The sequence below is a fragment of the Fragaria vesca genome, linkage group LG3 (genome assembly GCF_000184155.1).
Source record: "Fragaria vesca subsp. vesca linkage group LG3, FraVesHawaii_1.0, whole genome shotgun sequence".
Taxonomy (NCBI): domain Eukaryota; kingdom Viridiplantae; phylum Streptophyta; class Magnoliopsida; order Rosales; family Rosaceae; genus Fragaria; species Fragaria vesca.
In genome coordinates, this window is record NC_020493.1 from 25,468,476 (window position 1) to 25,484,724 (window position 16,249).

Below are 16,249 nucleotides of genomic sequence, written 5' to 3' on the forward strand. Positions count from 1 at the left end.
AAACCATGAGACTTGATGCATAGCGACCTCAATACGCTGCATATGTCACAAAAGTTGTATTGAAGTGGTAATAGCAACCGCAACGAGAATTGTAACAGTAACCAACAAGATAGCAGTATACTGCTAGCAGAGTGAGATGTCCGAGAAGCGAAAGCGTCGACCAAATAAGGTGTAAAAAAACTCGGACATTAGCTATCGAGCTCCTAAGAACAAGAATTTATTTTTGCCAATTATGTTTGCTTAGACGAATAATCCAGGTAACAAGATCTTATCCATCAAACGGAATCTACAAATTTCATAATATCCAACACATGAATAGCTAGGCTGTTCATGAACAAAAAACAAAACTAGTTCTAAAATAAACGGATCGTATCCTTTTGACACCGCGAAGTCATGGATAACAATAACAAAAATTCGAAGGTTGATCACGGCACTCCAAAAAAAACCAGTGTTGGAGATGCCTTATCAAAGGGGCACATGCACACATCATATAAAGGACGAATGAGATATCAAGTTAATGAAATCAACCGGGCAAAACCTACATATTCTTCACACTCGTGGAAATGTTAATCAAAGAAGAATAAACTTCAAATATCAACAGTGTTCTAACAAACACTTAAGAACACACATGCATACTGATATTCGAAAAGCGAGAATCCTAAGAAAGTAGAATTCCTTGAACAGAGATGGAAAAGTTTAGATCCCTATAGCTTAATTATAAAGGAAGAAGCCAACTAGCTTAATTATAAAGGAAGCAGCCAACTTCTTGGAATGATATGACTTGATCATCCGCAACTTTAGCACCCTAAAATATCCCAGAAAGAAGATTTGCAGCACTGGAAATGGCAGCTCCAGTGATAGCACATTGCACAATCTGCTCATGAGAGGAACAGTCGGATGTAAGTGCCAGAGCCACACCAGTAATGGCTCCTGCAACTGCACTGTTTTTCTGCACGGAAGCAAGCAATGACAGTTTCAAGTACCATAGGTAGACATTCGAATCTCTACATTCCCCTACGCAAGCTTTGACTCAAAAAGAAAAGGAAAAATGAAGCACTACCCAGTCGTGGGCTCCACGAGCCTCCTTCAGTCCATAAGTAAGCCCCGAGTACACCCCTGCAGCTAGCCCTGCAATGTAAACAAGGGATTAGCTCCCAATATGAAAATGCTGTCCATTGTAGCAAAATGTAAATGTCATGCTCGAATGTCTGTTAACGGACAAGCAAATCTTGTGCATTTCATGCTCTAAAGCAATTCATGTTAAACAAAAATGCACTTACCCCATTGTAAGGATTCCTTTCCTGTGTGCTTCACCTGAAATTAAACATTGTGATCCCTCATCAGTGACTACTGATCAAATTGATCCAACTCAAAATAAGTAAACCAGAGATCACCAGTGGCACAAGAGAAGAATCTACATCCATTGGTTGCAAGGCCCGAGCTTGCCACATTAGGGTACGAATACAGAAAGGCAACAGTAAGAAAAACGGCACGTTTGTGCCGGAACTTTGGTGCATACTATCAGAATAATAATCAATCAAGTCCATATTTATTTTTCTTATAACTGAACCCATTCTGAACCACACTTGGATTTTCTGGATCCCATGAGTTCTTATATCATTTTGATTCACAATGAGTCTGTGTTTGATAGTTGAGTTTCGAACTCACCATAGCTTCAAGAGATTTACTGCTGTTACCCCCTGCAAAGTACATAATAACACTTAGACAGGCATCCCAAATATTGAATATATCCATGATGTTTGGACACTAATTTCCGAATACATGACTTGCAGTAGAAGACTAAGTAACATTTATTGAAGAAGCTATACAAAAGGTAGTAGTTTGGAAGGTATGAGTATGACAGAACAGTAGTGCGTACCTCTGAGGTCCGGGAAGCGATTCTTTTTGTGGCCTGAGATATCCGGCGGCGTCCCATTACTTGAACCAAGTCCTGAAGCTAAATCACAAACTCAAACACATGCTCTTTCAACATGTCACTACATGCATGAGGTGCTAATGAAGAGAATGGAAAGAGGAGCAGGAAGCAGAGACGAATATAGCTAGCTAGTTATTATGAAGGAGAAGAAGAAGATGGTATGGTTGATATTATGGCATATACCTTCAGTGGCAGTGAAATAAGCCTCTCGTGACACAGCTTGAACAGCTCCAATCTGTACTCATAACGTGGTCAATATTATGGCACGTATATTAGTGTGAGATGAAGATGAAAAGAATGAAGAGAAATGTAGCGTACCCCGGCGGCCTTGACAAAGCTCTCGGCGATGCGGTTGAGGAGAGGGTGGCCGAGGTCGAACATGGCACCCTTCTCAAATCCAGGGAACTCAAACGACGACGGCTTCGAAGCCTCGATATGAGTGTTAACACTTCCCCCGCTGTTCAACATCTTCGATGGTTTCAGTTTCCTTTTTTCTGTGAGATGATGAACAAGTTAACTAGAGGTGGATGAGAAAGATCGAAAGCACTGGAAGAAGAAGAGGCTAGTTATGAGAAGTGAGTGAGTGTGAGGTTGGAGCAAGTCAGCGTGGACACGTATGCATGCATGCCACCCTTCGTGGCGATCTTTCAGAACTGCTTCCATCGCCACCTGTCGTGTCTGTCTGCTCCCACACCGAATCAAAGTTAAAACATTTCTAGCTCTATTTTAGAAAAATGAATCAATTCTGTTATAATTATCTCAATGATAAAAACTGGTTACTGATAAAATTATTGATGTGTCGTCGGTTAATTTTAGAAACAATTGATAGTGATTTTGAGAAATCACTTGTGAAATACTCATCCTTTTAAGTCCCATTTTGTCGAAAATTGACCAGGGATACGATCTTGATCTCTAGCTCTTCAGCTACAGAATCCATTTACTTTCTGAATTCAGTATGTGATTGTTCAACCCGACTCCTTCAACCAGGAAGGAGCCTTGTGCAACCATGAGGTATAGGAGAATAATTATGATTTGAGAGACCCCAAGCTTTCTATGTGACTGGTACTTTGATATATAATTACATGAAAGAAATTTCTAAACAGCAGCTCGCCTCCCACGTTTGAAGAGTTTCCTATAGCGCCAACATTAGCTACAAGTACCAAAATTCTAAGATACTAACAATTGGACAAGCCCTTCAAAGAAAAAAGATGGGACAAGAAACTGTGCGATATAACTTCATTCCATTCTGTACCCGTTATGCTCATTCATAAACCACGGCGACAGAAAAATTTGAATTCCAAACAGCGTACCCAAGTGGAAGAAATCAATACAACTGCACCTGATTTAGGCTTAAATACAATTAAGGGATACATCCTTTCCAAAAGGCTTTTTCCCATAACTATATGGTCAACAACTAATGTACACTCGTCTACAAAATGAAGTTCCACTCCTACATTTCAGAAAATTGGCCCCTAACCCACTCGCTAACCCCCTCCTATCTCTATAGTAACCATAACCTCAAAACCACAAAAAGAACTTATCAAAGGGGCAAAGCACCACATGGTGCACCTAATTGTGCCCTTACTATCACAAAGCCGAAAAATGAGCAAAATCAAGAGAGCAACTTGTGAAGAAAAGCAAAGAGAAAATTGGATATAGAAAGTCAATGCTGATGATATGTTTTACATAAGCAAATACTTCAAGCCCCAAAAGGCCGAGTGAAGAGTAGATACCGCCCACATTGTGAGTATGATTTTCTTTTCATCTTTCAGCCCCTTGCGATGGCACTATACAGTATTTGCTCCTACCATCATGATGGAAGCCATAGACCAAATTCATCCTCTTCTGTCAGTTCACTCATTATCTTCCAAAATAAGTTTGCCTGGACCACTTTCGAGAAACCAAGCATATCCCAAGTTGAATAAAGAGCACAAACTAATAACCCCGACGGCTATTTTAGTTACGACCCATTTACAGCCATTTCCGGTGAGGATTTCGGTGGTATCAACGGGCAGTCCTCTGCGCCCAACTGTCTATTCTCCAAAGTTCCTTGCAAGCAATCAGTGGAGCCTCTAGAACTAGTGGGCTCATTCTCCTTACGATCCTCCTCATCTGAACTGTTGTTATCGGAACAGCTCCTAGAAGCAGCACTATCATTCTCTTGATGTTTCTCATCCGAGTTCTTAACCCCATCAGCTGTTTGACTACAATGCATGCTGATTGCAGCTTTCTTATTTGGTAGCACTGACTGGCTTACAGTCGTACAAAAAGCAGCAAAAACACTTTCTTTTGGCTTCGAGTTTTTACCCAACCGTTGCCTCTTTGTTAGCTCAGGCTCCCTATCCTTTGAAGCCAATTTCCTCTTCAATCTAAGGGACTCCATTGTACCTTCTTCTTCCTCGGAAGCATCAGGCTGCTTCTTGGGCGGGGGCTTATAGTCTTCATCGTCCTCATCGTCATCATAGTCTACCAGCCCAACCCTTGTACACAAAAATCAACATGAGCATGCTGCCTGTATAGAACAAATATTCGGAAAATGCAGTTCTTCTCTCCCCTACACTAGAGCAGGCAATACCTGGATGGTGGTTGGCTTGCAGCAACTCCATTGGATAAAACAGCTTGAGGTTGTGTCTGTACTTTCTGGGCATTTGACATGGATGCAGAAGCTGTGTCTTCTTCGTCACTAGTAAGAGTTCCAAATTGAGCTATGTTAACGAAATTTAGCAGCAAAGACCACCGTCAATACTCATACAGAAGTTCAACACCAAAGACATACCTGTCCTCATTAAAATAGTCTTCTTCTTCTTTCTCCAAAGCACGCTCGTCACCTCGTTTTCTATTCTCTGCCACATTAACGATTCCTTTCGTTCCAAAACTTTCTAGGAACTGCAAAAGCAGCAGTCAGATATGACATCTTACAAGTTACGATATATGCTAGAGAAAATCCAGAAGGAGCACAGTACCTGCTCATGTTTAACTTTGAGAGCGTGAACGGACGCCAAAAACTCAAATTTGACCAACTGAGTCCAGAATGAATCAATCAAGTATTTAACCAAAGATCTCAGATTTTCCTGCAGAAAAAGGAAAATACATTTATGTACACCAACACAGTGGAAGAAACAATTAAGTTCCAAGATACTAAGGTCTGAAAAAGTATGGCACCTTCCGGATGTACTCAAAAAGTTCCAAAACAGCTGAGTTGAGCAGGTTATATCGATTGCCATTACCAACAAAAGCATCGACAATTGGCTTGAGAAGGTTGTTCCTCACAATATGACTTATCAGATGTTCATCCTGCAGTTCAGACATTATTATCTTAATTATTAAGTGATACCTCAAGCAAGAGAAAAGACGAGTATATACGGCGGGAGAGAGAGAGACAGAGACAGAGAGACAGAGAGAGAGAGTATGACAATGTTAAACAAAATTAAACTCACATGACGGGAAAGTATGGTGCGAACAAATCGAACTGCAGCAACAACTAGATATTTTTCCCTTCTTTGAGTAAGCAGCAAAACTTTATCTATAACATTATTTAAAAGAAAGTTACACCTGCAATGACAAAGCCAAACATTCCACGGTATAAGTCAGCAGCAGAAATCAATTCTGAATTTTGCACAGGAATTCAAAATATTACTTTATTCTGTATGGATGGTGTAGAACACAAAAGCAAAGCAATTCGCATATGTTTGACAGTACTTCAGGCTTCGCGACAGTCTGAGTTTCAATTCTTTCGCCAGAGCATGAAGACAACTGAGCATTCCCTTCAGAAGGACACGATGCTGTTATAACGTCAATCAACTGACCAAGATGCTTCTCATAAAAAATCTCGATAATTGTATCCCTCTGTGCGAAAGAAGACAAGAAAAGACACTCAATAACCAAGTGAGGTATAGGTGGAAATAGGAAGCATCGAAAAGAAATTATTCCTTACATGCAAGTTTACTGACAAGATTTTTCCAACAATTCAGCAGAAATATAATAAACTACAAATCAACATTTCAAATGTTACATCCTGCATAAAAAGATTAGGATGTATTGTAGACTCTACGAAGATTCGATAATTCTGCCTATAAAGTCAGCAAGCAAAATTAACCAAAACAGACCTAGTATCAATTGGGTCAGGAAAATTAACAACCAACATAGATTCGACTAGAAACATCATAGATTTGAATGTGGAGAATTTGATCAATGGGACGCAAAGTCATCACCCCAGTCCAGAAGTTAAGGTTCAAAACAAAAAAATAATAGATCAAAGCAACTAGAAACCAGTAAAGGTTACCTTAAAGTGACTTGAAACCTAAGACACAAAGCCTCTTAAATGACTCCAAACCTCAGTCAGAAAGCCTCGTTATACTTCTTATATCACCCATAATGTCTCTGATGGCAATCTTACTTGGGTGGTAAGCACCCATCAAAGGGTAAAAACAGACAACTACCATTGCAAACAATGTTGACAACGGGAATGAAAAAAGGGTGAAATTCACACTCCCCATATTACAATCTACAGTCTATGTTTCCTTTTCAAGTAACTTCTATTTTATCCTTTTATAAGAATTCCAACCAACCTTTCAAAAAAAAAAAAATATTCCAACCAACATTTCAAAAAAGAACATTCCAACCAAAAAAGGTGTGGTTTACAAATTACAGAGTGTAAATTTCATTCTCCTAAAAGAATGTCCAGAAAAGTGATAAATATATGCATGCAGATACAATGTATGTCATGCCCTTTATCCCACTTGGACCTGAAAGTGAAATGCCTGGCAGGATGGTACTTAATCACGAGGGAACAGTTTCGCATTGGACCCAATAAGTTTTACATATATAAAAAAGGCACGAGGAGAAGAAAGAAGAATCTACAACAAGTTGACTGGAGATGAGGTCACCCAAAAAAATGATCGCCATACAGTACAGTTTGCTGATGACCAATGACCATGCACAATTCATGCATACCAGAAGAATAAGCAGAATAGTAACTACATATTTCTTGCCCTACTTATGTTTATAGTTAAGCATTCAAATCCAAAAGTAAAACAATACTTTACCTGTGCTCCTGACAATGTGTACGAATCTAGTAGACTGCGAAGAATTTCAAGAAACTGGCAGTGCATGCTGTCTCCAAAATCTGTAATCATTCCTTTAACCTGCAAACAGAAAATTATATATTAACATTGGCAGGGGGAACAGAAACATGCTTACTAATAGGGAATATATATATATAGAAACACGCAATGTATATGACTTTTAATGCCATAAATTATCCCACATATTTAACATCCACCTTTCAATCATTTTTAGGTGTAAAGGAGTGATACACAAATGTTTCTATTCTAGGTGCACAACACTGCATTTGGAGATACATTAATCAATAGGTACTTACCAAGAGACCTAAAAGTGGAATTCCTTCCTGGCGAACAACATAGGTACGAAGAAGGTTTGGATCCTGGTTCATGAAAAGATTGAGAATATCTGTCCTGCATCCATCATAATCAATTGTTGTGAGGAAGGCATACAAGGATTGATGAACAGAGAGCAAGAAGCACTTAATAAAGAAGACAAATACTTAATATCATGATTTACCCAGTTAATACAAGCTTTTTGTCTTGACTCTGCAAAGCATCACTCACAATGTCAAAGATTCCTTCATTCATAAGATCCCTACAAAAATTTTGTGTTTCAGCTGTTAGATGCAAAAACATTCCTCAAGAAAATTGTTTTAGTTTGCTAAATAAGATAAGCAGCCAAAAATAAAGACAGGGCTCTGAAAGATAATGATTGATCATTAAACACAATTTGAGAACTGCATACCTAAATAGCCGAAGCTGCTGAACCATCTGCAGACTCTTGCTCAGACTACAAAACTCATGCAAGAAATATACCTGCACAGTGAAAGAAGAGAGAAAAATGTGAGAGTTGGTCAGGTACAGATAGAAAAGTAACAATAGAACTACCGCCACAGATCCCTACTAAATTCCATGTCACTATCATCACCAAAATTATGTTGACCACATCAAAATTCTGCCTACTAAATTCAATAAATTACAGATACTGAGATCAAAACAGTAACTTCACAAACAGTTGATTGACAAGACAACTAGTTAAAATTTGATTTCATTCCATGAATATATTGAAAGTTTCATGGAACCAAATGAAAGAGTGACAGGAATAAAGGATTACCAAATTCTTTTTAGATTCTGCGGAGGTCGATGGTGACCTTAACCTAGCAAACAATTCCTGAATAAACGTACTGTCGTCCTTTAGCAGAGAAACAACCTATAGCAGAACAATAAAATTAGGCATAACATCACATAGAGCTTGATATGTTCAAATAATACATAATAAAACTCTTACAATAGCATTATTTCCATGAATTATTGAATTGAGATTTGCAACTGTGCCCTCATCCAACACTCTGGCCAAGACAACATCCTAAAACAAGTCCTGCAGAGTAAATATCCCACCATAGCTGCGAGAGAGAGAGAGAGAGAGAGAGAGAGAGAGAGATGAAACACATAAAAAGCCGAACCTTTAAATAACCAACTTTGTACGTCTGGTGTATCTTTGACAGAACCAAAGAATCCTTAATCGGTATGGCCTACACAAAGTGGGTCAACAAATAGCATTACATAAAGGGTACAGGAAACAAATACCATGTATGTTAACATGCCTCCAACGACCCATGCCCATGCCACCAAATCCTAATCACATGGCAGAAGAAAATTTTTACCTCTTTGAAAACAACATGCTCTTTTAGAAAGTTACGGTAATGTTGAACTTGAGGTACTTCAGGATCATCTGCAATCCAAATTTCAAGTAATTCAGCATCACTATTCAAACGACACAATGAAGAGAAACCTGATGAACCAAGAACCAATCAACCAACCAGGCAACCATTAATTTTCAACAGGGAAGCTTGTGATAAGAGAACATAAACCAACAACGAAACTCACACTCAAGGGCACCGATTATGTCCATGATTAAATCATCACTAAATATTTTCTCAAAGATTTGAGGACTATTCAGCAGAACTGCAGGAAGAAAAAAACACAATTACTAGAAAGAAAGAAAAAAAAAACATAAAATATTCTTCTATTTATGTGCAATACTTTGTGGATAGTAGTGTAAAAAGAATACTTACTGATCCCTCTTACTATTTTGTATAGCATGTGAAGACCATCAACATTTTCCAAGTCTTCACAGATTCTAAATAAGCCCATAAGCTTACGGAAAAAATCTTGCTGGTACAAACAAACAAAAAAATCATCAGAAGAAAAATGTGAAAAGCAACGTTCTTTATAATATGAACTAACGAGCTGTAGTGGAATGTTACAAAGACACAAATTATATGACTAAAGATGAGTACATTAGACCTACTTTAACAATTGTTTTCTTAATGAAATGAGAAACCTACAAAGTCGTATGAAGCTTACATCACTTAATATCAGTTCTGTCAGTCGCATCTGGTCAGCAATGCCACTCTCAGCCACAGTCTGCAAGACAAAAATAAATGCATTACCATCCTTCCCCTGTATGATTAAACATAAAAAAGTTTTGAACGGTAAATGAACATCATATAGCGACCTATAGAAAATAAAGTGAATATATGAAAGCAACAAATATAGAAAACAATAATTTAAGATGCAGAACAACTGAATCACACCTTAAGGATAATAGGGAGTGTAGATAGCTCAATTGCAGGCAGCTCCCTTAACTCACTGTTTGCATTGTGAAATGTCTCATCTACAAATACCAATTAAGTGAGATTTAATCTCCAAATCAATTCTTCTGTGGCATAAACCGGTTCCATTAAAAAAAGATATCTTATCAATTTTAGTTGAAGATTAGATGAAGATTAGTAGAAAAGAGGTCGTATAAATTTAAGCCAGTGCACAGCCTAAAGTTGCTTCAGCAATTATCCTTCCCGTCAACCATAACAGCATCTTATACATAAAAGCCTATTCAAATCATTTAAAAACACTGCTTTATGGATACAATCATTCATTCCAAAAGCCACAAATGTCACTAGCGTTAGAACTTTACTATCAACGATGGCCAGGCTAGCAAATAGTCCCTTCCTGGCCAAACACATCAGTATTAGTACTAGTTAAGCCAGTAACCAAATTCTGCCCTTTATTGATTAAATATTCCAACAATGAAAATACAAATTTTACGGATATAACAATAAGACAATAAATATACTATCTTAAATATCTCAAACCATAATCCACAAGTCTTCCATCTTAGAGAAAACTGAAAGTTAAACCAGAGGAACACGTTCAATTTACAGAATCAAAAATTGCCAAAAGAAAAAAAAGATGCAAATTGTCACATGCGCAGGGTGATTCGAACCAAAATTGATTATTATCAATTCACAATTAGCAGGATTATATTCATAAGAAGATAAATATCTAGATAGATGCATCTCTTTTAAAGTAATTTTGCATAGCATCACTTTATCTGACAAATAGTTAGCTCTCATCTGACAACATCAAATTACACAAATGCTGATACAGCTCTACACAATCACTAAAATTTTAAGCTCCAGAAAACTTCCATATATTATATTCCTTCCGCAGGCAGCCAAAATGTGATCGATCTATTCTAACCAAAAGAAAAAAGAGTAAATGAATCTGTTGTATAACTTTTAGCTCCAAACTTCCATAAATAATAAATTGGGTCACCCTTCTGATCTGCTACTAGAATTTGTCTTTCAGGAACTCTTCTAGAAGTTGAGAACAAAAATCTTGCCAGATGCAGCAATGACCATGAAGTTTAATCCCTGTAATTCCTGTATTTCACTACTGACACTCATTGACCTAAGCACACATCCTCACAGTGCAAATATGAAATACGATGTATTCTTTTTAGCACACAATTCAAATCCAAAAGGGGACCTAAGCACACATCCTCACAGTGCAAATATGAAATACGATGTATTCTTTTTAGCACACAATTCAAATCCAAAAGGGGGATGGGTACAATAGAAATTATATAGCACTTAACAAAGCTGCACGATACCTAAATGTCAATGCCCAATAAGAAACTGCATAAAGACCTAGCGGAAGTTAGAATTTCCAAACGCCAAAAAACAGCAATGACGGCAATACAAGTTTGAGCATAAAACTTCTTAGAAAAGATATATCAGCTGACACTTACTATTGAGAGAATTAAAATGTAGATTCCTCTGCACACTGCATATGTTGTCCCTGAATAGAGAAGTAAATAATTAGTGGATTCAGATGATGCAAGACTCGGGATCTATTTTACTATATGGAAGAACACAGCAAAAATAATTCAGACGTTACCATATGTAAGAGCAGCCTGTAGATTCCTGGAAGCTGAGTGCTAATTCTGTAGAATACTCAGGATCCCTCCATGAGATAATTGTATCTGCAAAGCAAATTGTCTTATTAAGCATCTATCATAACCACTTGAGGACACCTCATAAAAAAAGATAAGATCATCTGAGCTGATACGATGAACAAGTATTGTCTCATATTTACGACCTTCTTGCTTTCTGTAAATATCATCTGAGCTGATACGATGGACAAGTAATGTCTCATTATCGTCTTCATCAATAACAAACAAACCCAGTTCTTCAGACCTCTGTTTACAGCATTCAAATTTAATCAGAATGTGTAGCAGTATCAATTAATCATTGACACAAATTCGTCGTCTCTATAGACTAAGGCAGAACAAAATCAATCAGATTAACAAACCTCCATATAGTCTATAGTGACATGCCCAGTTCCCTGATCATCCCACTTCCCATCTTCATTCAGACGGTAGACCTTAACACGCTGAGAATTGCAAAACAAAAGAATTAGACAAACATGACACACATTATATTTTTTAACAAAAAAAAAAACCCTTATATTTATTTAGCTTGCGAGTTATGACATTATCTTTGTTTGACACTACCAGAAAGCATATTTTCACAATCGCAGGGGGGGGGAGGGGGGTGTGGTGTGGGGGGAACACAGCAAATGTTATACCAATAGGATGTGCATAAAATATGTGTATGTTATGAAAGCATATGCATGTCAAACGCACAGGTCCTCATAATAGCTATCCAAATGAGACAAAGCGGATGTTAAGGAGTGATATATACATGGACACATGAACTAGAAAGTGAGCCCGAACATGACAATCGCAATGAACAATGCCTACAAATTTATCTTCACCAAAAATGACCGAAGTGATGACATCAACGATGAGAAATTGGTCTATCCAGAGTTCCTTCTTCTTATGGGAGAACCCCTTTTGATTTTAGATTTGGAGCAAGTCATGTATAATGTAATAATTAATAAGTTAAGTATGCTAAAGGACATTGTTTGCCAAATAAATTTACGTGAATAAACCGCAACAAATTATTTAAGCATCACAGATGGAACAAAATGTAACACCATAAAAGTATTTTAGTGTGCATTATCATGCCATAATTATTCCTGAGTTTTCCAAGCTGACATGTCCCCAACATGTTTAATTCCAGAATCATGAAATCACTATAATACCATAAAAGAGGTCATTACCAAAACCATGGGGTGATAAGAGTAGTCAAAGTTCTAAAAGCTCACAATCCTTATAGAAATATAAAGGCATGGACAAAATAGAAATTAAATTTAGAAGAAATGATGGAGAAAATTACCATAAGACAACTTCAAATCAATTATACTACTTTCCATCCAATAAACATAATGAATGTAGATAGTTGGCATTAAATTTCAGCAATGCACAGGATATCACACTAGTTCAAATACAGTTTAATAGGATTTACTCATTAGCCTCCGACAATAGGTCCCCATTACAGGAAATTATAACCGTCCAAAAGCTAGTTTTCTAGCCCAATGAATGCAGCTACTGTATGTCATTGAAAATTTTGTACAATCACTCTACATCACCAACTGGTCACCTAGTTGCTATAGAAGACCAATAACTCCACATGAACAAAACGACAACTAAAAGAACAGCATTTTTCTAAATCTTACGCTAGCAGGATAAAGACACCACCAATAACAAAAAACTACTATGAAACTAAACCGCAAGCCACCTTCCACTGGTCACTAGGCAGGAGCAAACGTATGGATATTGGCATGGAGCTTTAGGATGATTTCAAGAGCTTGGGAACTCCCTCAAAAGGCTACCACAGAAGGACACCTTTCAGTGTCCCAATAACCTATCTAAATTAGGCATAAGCGTGGGCATCAAAATTCATATGGAGCTCAGCTGTGCACAATGAAATATTTCATATATAGTGCTCAGGCAATCCACAAATGACTACTGCTAAAATCTTTCCCTGTGAAAGCTTGACTAAATTTATTCTCCATCAGCTTATAAAGGAACATCAACCACTGAGACACCTCATGATTTCCCTATTTATAATCACAAGAGTAAACCTTAGGACCACACTCTTTGCCTATTCGCTGTACCTTTGACAATAACTTAACTGCACATCATCCCTCTAAAAAGTCAAATAGCTACTTCTACTTATCAAGCTCTTTGCTTGTTACAGATACGGACTTTAGACACTTACAAGTCACCTTTCCAATGAGCATCATTACAAGAGCTTTAAACTAAAGCAAAATGCGCTAAAAAAAAAAAAAAGTGCCAGACACTTCACTACAGCACTCTTACAGCTCCAGCCAACTAATATGGTTCATTAACACTTTGAACAGCACACAAACGATTCCATGTCACATTAGAATCGAAGCAACTATTTGCACCAAAACTCTAACGGATTCGAACTCAATGCTAACATGGCCCCTTAAGTTTTGCCAGCTCTGCCCCCAATTCGAAACAAACCAGTACTCCAGTGCACATAATTACGCCGAAACAAAAACAAAATCTGCAATTGAAACTAAAACTAACCAAGCTCGAGCTCAAGAACTCTCTGATAACAACAACACCTAATCCAGTGCAATTCTAGGTCAAATTGCTAAGCTTCCTAATTCACACAAAGCAAAACTCACCTGCATCGAATTGGAGTTGGTCTGTGATTTCTCCGGAGCCCCCATGGTAGCGACTCGAATTCGGAGCCGGAATTCGGCGAGAGACTGAATCGGAGCTGAGGATTCGAAAAAGAAATCGAATTAGGGTTTTCAGTTGAGGAAAAAAGAGGAGACGAGGATGAATGGAGGTGATTAGGGTTCCCGGGGATCAGTAGAAAACCCTAACCGCCATTAACGTAGCAGAGCGAACCTTCGAAATTTCTCTCTCACTTTCCTTCTCTCTCTCTCTCTCCGCTTTTTATTCCTCTCTGCGCAAGTGTCTATTACCCCCGAGCTTCGATAAGAGGAAGGAATCCAGTTACGCATATGTTAGAGGTATTTTCTCTCTGCCCGTTATGCCCCTGGGTTTCGTGTCAAATTACGAGCGAGCCGTTCCTTCCCGCACTCACGCGCTTTTCAGGAGTTGGTGAGTGATGTGGTCTGCCAGCGGGGCTAGTCACCTGCCTGTTACGTAGAAAGGCGCACGCGGGTGCTTCTGATTGGTTCGGTTTAATTAACCGGCTGTGACGGGAGCTCGGCTCACAGTCTTGATTAAAAGAATCTAGTTGGGATGTGAGGTGGCGGAGTATGATTGGCGGAATGATAGAGAGGGGTTGCGATCAGAAATTGAAAAAAACCTTGGAGTTTGCTTTTTATGGAAACAATTTTACTTTTAACATTTTATCTCTTTCTGTTTTGGGTCAAGTTTCTAATTCGAGGAGTACAAGTGTGGTTATCGGCAAATCAACCTGTGACGAACGCGAAGTTGAAAATTTTAAACGTTTACAAGTATGAACGAACTGAACAAAATTTCATTTGACCATAGAAGGGTAATGAGGTTGAAGAGTCAATAAGAGCTACGGAGATGTTAATTTTGTTATTTGTTTAAAATTAAGGGCTTCCAATGAGATTTTAATATCCTCACAAATAACATCAATGATCTTCTAATAAATTGGTTGTAGAAATTGTGTTCTTGCGACTCAAGTGTGCTATGTAATATGTACACTAAGGAGTTTCTAATTCTGTTTTTTTGTTTGAAGGAAGGTAGGATCACAAATCGTCATAAATTATAGTCATCACAAATGTTTAGACGGGTTACATCACTAACAACATTGAAATAGATTGTGTGCTACTTGTCACCACTTCATAAGTATCTTGTACATACTTATGATGTGAATTGTCTAATCACCGCCTATTTTTAATCGTTGCAGCCAACATGGTAAGAGTAGTGAAGAGAAAGAGGACGGAATGAAGCCAAGAGACAACAATCACTTCAATTACACAAGTTTTGGACTCGAAAAAACAACTACTTAATTAATTTTGAGAAACAAATTAATTTGTTAGCATAACCATTCAAGCATTTTAATCCTTCTCTAGCTAGATCGTTGACTATGAAAAAACTTGCTATTCTCTATCTACCAATTTAAGAGCCTACAACATTTTTTGCATCTTGTGCTGTGAGTTTTTCGTTAGATTGGTTCTAATTTTCAATTTCTATTTTTTATATACGTTAAAAATTTATTGAATTTAGAAGATACGGGGCAAACAATATTTACAACATCGAATAATTTGACCCGAGAGAAATGTGTGAAAAATAAAACTAAATCAAGATGACAATTTTAGAGGTTTGAATATAAACTCTCTTTTGTATTTTTAAACAAGATTAAGGAAAGACGGAACGATCAGACCAATGAAAAGTGAAAACAAAAGGAAAGATGGAACGAGATAAAATAAATCGGCCCAATGAATTTCGAAGCCCAAATGTGATTTCAGACTTGACCCATCCTGGCCACAACTTGATCTATATATACCCCAAATGTCAAGAAATATGACGAGTATTGTCCCATATGACAAGATTTTCCAATTGTTGTACTTGTACATGAATTACAATCTTCAAAATTCTTCAACTTTTAAACTTTGTTTACAGCTAGGATACAATTTTTAAGCTATCTTTCACTTGAATTCACCTATAACCTTTTTTAACGGGCAATGCAAAAGATATATGGTAGAGTTAATATTGTTTTTGCAATAAAAAGTTTGAATATGAATCCCCAAGTCTTTTAGCACCAACAATAAGCATAGCATACCTACTGTTGATTGAGGCATCAAAATTCACCTTGTGTTATCTTTTTTTTTATGCTCAAACCTAACTTTTCTCTAATATACATATCTACTTTCACATCTCACATCATCATACAAATCGTACAACTCTTGCTCTTATCTAACTACTTCAAAACATCAATTCACAGTTTTTGTTTGCTATTAAGATCATGACGCTGATATATATATATATAGTCTTTTCTTGGCTGCGGACGTCTGCACCAAT

General features: G+C 37.5%; 2 protein-coding genes across 2 annotated transcripts; both read right to left on the bottom strand.

The window, feature by feature from the left end:
* Nucleotides 1-556: 556 nt before the first annotated feature.
* On the bottom strand, nt 557-2,498 carry LOC101312329 (outer envelope pore protein 16-2, chloroplastic-like). The gene is made up of 7 exons (XM_004295048.1): nt 2,255-2,498; nt 2,120-2,171; nt 1,880-1,957; nt 1,669-1,700; nt 1,281-1,314; nt 1,061-1,128; nt 557-949 (listed from the first exon to the last, which is right to left on the bottom strand). Exons 1-7 carry the CDS (start codon nt 2,402-2,404, stop codon nt 806-808), a joined length of 558 nt encoding a protein of 185 aa, XP_004295096.1. The 5' UTR covers nt 2,405-2,498; the 3' UTR covers nt 557-805.
* A 682-nt stretch (nt 2,499-3,180) lies between these two features.
* On the bottom strand, nt 3,181-14,216 carry LOC101312616 (serine/threonine-protein phosphatase 4 regulatory subunit 3-like). The gene is made up of 25 exons (XM_004295049.1): nt 14,135-14,216; nt 13,906-14,000; nt 11,656-11,736; nt 11,443-11,542; nt 11,242-11,326; nt 11,093-11,142; nt 9,597-9,676; nt 9,367-9,426; nt 9,075-9,174; nt 8,887-8,964; nt 8,664-8,731; nt 8,463-8,531; nt 8,288-8,365; nt 8,114-8,209; nt 7,745-7,815; nt 7,517-7,594; nt 7,317-7,410; nt 6,982-7,080; nt 5,574-5,782; nt 5,374-5,488; nt 5,099-5,230; nt 4,900-5,007; nt 4,713-4,822; nt 4,512-4,619; nt 3,181-4,416 (listed from the first exon to the last, which is right to left on the bottom strand). Exons 2-25 carry the CDS (start codon nt 13,948-13,950, stop codon nt 3,897-3,899), a joined length of 2,634 nt encoding a protein of 877 aa, XP_004295097.1. The 5' UTR covers nt 13,951-14,000; nt 14,135-14,216; the 3' UTR covers nt 3,181-3,896.
* Nucleotides 14,217-16,249: the final 2,033 nt, after the last annotated feature.

Coding starts and splice junctions, on each gene's coding strand:
- LOC101312329 (XM_004295048.1), bottom strand. CDS start 2,404: ATGTTGAACAGCGGGGGAAGTGTTAACACTCATATCGAGGCTTCGAAG. Junction 2,172..2,254: donor GCTTTGTCAAGGCCGCCGGG/GTACGCTACATT, acceptor TTATGAGTACAG/ATTGGAGCTGTTCAAGCTGT. Junction 1,315..1,668: donor GTAAATCTCTTGAAGCTATG/GTGAGTTCGAAA, acceptor GTTTAATTTCAG/GTGAAGCACACAGGAAAGGA.
- LOC101312616 (XM_004295049.1), bottom strand. CDS start 13,950: ATGGGGGCTCCGGAGAAATCACAGACCAACTCCAATTCGATGCAG. Junction 11,327..11,442: donor TATTTACAGAAAGCAAGAAG/GTCGTAAATATG, acceptor TTTGCTTTGCAG/ATACAATTATCTCATGGAGG. Junction 7,411..7,516: donor AAAAAGCTTGTATTAACTGG/GTAAATCATGAT, acceptor TGATGGATGCAG/GACAGATATTCTCAATCTTT.